Source organism: Psammomys obesus, unplaced genomic scaffold (assembly GCF_907164565.1).
Source record: "Psammomys obesus unplaced genomic scaffold, mPsaObe1.curated_primary_1811, whole genome shotgun sequence".
NCBI classification, from domain to species: Eukaryota; Metazoa; Chordata; class Mammalia; order Rodentia; family Muridae; genus Psammomys; species Psammomys obesus.
The window spans coordinates 10,936,988-10,939,981 of record NW_026596131.1 but is presented as its reverse complement, the minus strand read 5'-3'; the positions used below and the strand labels follow the sequence as shown (position 1 = coordinate 10,939,981).

General features: G+C 48.7%; 1 protein-coding gene across 1 annotated transcript in view; it reads left to right on the top strand.

Moving 5' to 3' along the window:
- Grb2 (growth factor receptor bound protein 2) overlaps positions 1 to 2,028 on the top strand; it is a 64,027-nt gene extending 61,999 nt beyond the window's left edge. Inside the window, exon 6 of the mRNA XM_055592539.1 lies at positions 106 to 2,028. Coding sequence (XP_055448514.1) covers positions 106 to 291 — 186 coding nt within the window. The 3' untranslated portion in view covers positions 292 to 2,028. The remainder of the gene's footprint in view (positions 1 to 105) is intronic.
- Positions 2,029 to 2,994: the final 966 nt, after the last annotated feature.

Below are 2,994 nucleotides of genomic sequence, written 5' to 3'. Positions count from 1 at the left end.
GGGAAGCGGGTGGGTTCGCACATGCTCACTCCCCTTGTGAGCAGTTCGGATCACAAGGCAGAGGGCAGCATCAGGAATACCATTTCCCCTGCTTCTCTCTTGCAGCAGCCAACGTACGTCCAGGCACTCTTTGACTTTGACCCCCAGGAGGATGGTGAGCTGGGCTTTCGCAGAGGAGACTTCATCCATGTCATGGATAACTCAGATCCCAACTGGTGGAAGGGGGCATGCCATGGGCAGACTGGCATGTTCCCCCGTAACTATGTCACCCCAGTGAACCGGAACGTCTAAGAAGCAAAAGAGATTATTTAAAGAAAGTGAAAAGTTGAGACCATGCGCAAGAATTACACCCACATGCTGCCTGTCACAGCCTGTGAGGGAACGCAGAACACCTGGCTGGGTCCCACTGGCGACCCTCTCACTTAGGTTGTAACTTTGGGGGGTGGGGTGGGAAGGGGCGTTTGATTTCATAATGCCAAAACTTAACCTATTGAATTGAATTATGGTTTTTATTACAGAATCTCGCCGCTGCTCCTGTACCCTCATGTGTCCTTTTTCTCATCCTTTCTTTCCTGTCCTTCAGTGCATGACATTTAAGGTCACATATAGTCCCAGATGATGCCAATAATAAAAGAAAAGAAACCAAGTGGGCTGGCATTTTCTCTATGCAAAATGTTTGTGGAGATTGATGGACTAAAAGAGCCGTATTCTTCACACAAGGGATGACCAGGGCATCTGGGGCCCTTGGTTGGGCTTCTACCAGAGACACCCAAAGGCATCTGCCTCCAGCCCCAAGCCTGGAGCATTGTATCACGGTTGGACTTACGGGAAGGAGGCACTGCCGCCCACCTGTGGTCCCCTGAGGGTCAAACTGCAGGCCTGTGCCTCTCCCCACTGTCACCCTTCAGTGTCATCAAGACGTTGTTTTTCATAGTGCCTTTTTCTTATTTCAAGGATGTTTTATGAGTGGTGTTTTTACTTTTTTTTTTTTTTTTTTTTTTTAAAGTAAGTTAAAGACAGTCCAGAGCTTTTCAGCTGAGAACTCTCTTGTCCTGTGTAAATACTTTGAGGACAGGGGAAGCAGGTAGAGAAAGGAGCAAGCCGAAGCAGAGGGTGTGGGTGTTCCCCGTCTGGGATAGGCCAGAAGTCTCCCAGGCATTCACTGCATCGCTAACTCACCGAGCCTCAGAATGCCTGGCCTCAATTGTGGGCTGCCCTTCTATGCCCAGAGCAAGTGTGAGTATCAAACGCAGAAAAGATGGAAGAGCAGGTAGCGTCCAAACTGCTCTCCTTCAACTGTCAAAGGCCTATGCTCAATGGAAGTTGAGGATAGGATACTGGCTTTTCATATTTCTTGCTCTTAAAATTTTAGGTTCTTGTTCTTAATTGTGTATTTTTTAACCTGGCCAAGAGTGCAGTCGGCAGGACCGTGGGGTTGCTTGTATCTTTCTGTTCAGTGGGTTGTGTTTGCAGCTTTTCTGCTGCCTCCAGCCCATGAAGCCTTGCCAGATGGGAAAGACCAAGACCATTGCAAAGCTTTTTGCATCTGTCTCCGGTGAGCTTTCAGTCCTCTGTAGCCATGTGCCTGTACACCATCTCTTTCCATGCAGCCTCTTTCCCACAGCAGAAACAGGGCTACTCCCAGCCTGTTCCCTTGGAGTTGGTGGCATCCTTGAGCTGCTAGATTCTTCAGGGTGGGGTCTCCCCTGGACTCCGTTTTGTGGGCTTATCTTGGAGACCTAAGGCCTAGGAGGCAGCCTTCAGGTTGGAGTGTGTTCCCACCCTCCTGGTTCTGCTTCTTTCCCTGCTGATGATAACAATAATCTCTGGAATTACACCTGGGTCATTTGATTGTTTTATTTTGGAGTTGGTGTATATCATGAAGCCTTGCTGAACTAAGTTTTGTGTGTATATATTTAAAGATCAGTGTTTAAATAAAAAGACCTATGTACTTACTCCTTTAACTTCTGCGGATAGCAATTTGGTAGGTAGTGATTAACTGTGAATAAACATACAATGAATTCTTCACTGTGTATCTTCATTTCTCCCTGATGTTTTTATAGACGGTGTATAAAGCTGGAACTCAGAGATGTAGCCCCTCTGATCCTAGGGCAGATGATGTAGTTCATCATCTAGAAATTGGTTTAGCCCAAGAACCTTGGGAGACATGGAGCCAGGCTTATAAGGCTGCTCCTCGTCTGTGCCGAGGGTGTGGAAATACCAACCTCTGAGACACATGGGTCAAGACTGCTGCTGCTTAGGGTGAGACAGACGGGTAAGTAACCACACAGTGCTGCCTACACACACAGCAAGGTTAAAGGCTGAATGAAAGAAATGACATTGAGCAAACAGTCTTAGTTGTCGTGTCACAACTGGGAAGTCCATGGTCCGTCCGTCCCCTTGCAAGAGGGAGTTGCGCCTGTCCCTCCCAGCTGGCCCCAAGTCCATGAAGACTAGCTACCTTGAAGCCGAGCAGAATCTTCCCAACATGGGACCACCAAAGTGGGAGGCAAGAGATTGGCCTTGAACTCCCATTTGTGTCCTTGCTCAGTTTGGCCCCTTCCTGTTTGGAGAGTTTTTTTTTTTTTTTTTTTTTCCCAGTGCTGGGAACCCAGAGAGCCTTGGCAACTTGCTAAGCAAGCACTCTCACTGAGCTGGACCCTGAAACCTAGTTTGGCCCCTTCCTGTTTTGGGGGTTCATTTTTTTCCCCAGTGCTGGGAACCCAGAGCCTTGCACTTGCTAAGCAAGCACTCTCACTGAGCTGGACCCTGAAACCTAGCCCTTCTATTCAGTGGCTTCAGAATTTAGCGTCAGGAGGAATGGTGTAATCCCTCAAGTGGACATGGTGAGTCATAGGTTTTCTGATGTGTGTATTCCCGTTTCTCTCATGGAGTAGAGTACTGGTGAGATGTCTTGGGGGGTTACTTCCCCCCCCCCCCCCCCCCCCGCAAAGGCAACCACCAGACCAGCTCGCCTGTGCAAGGCCTTGAGCG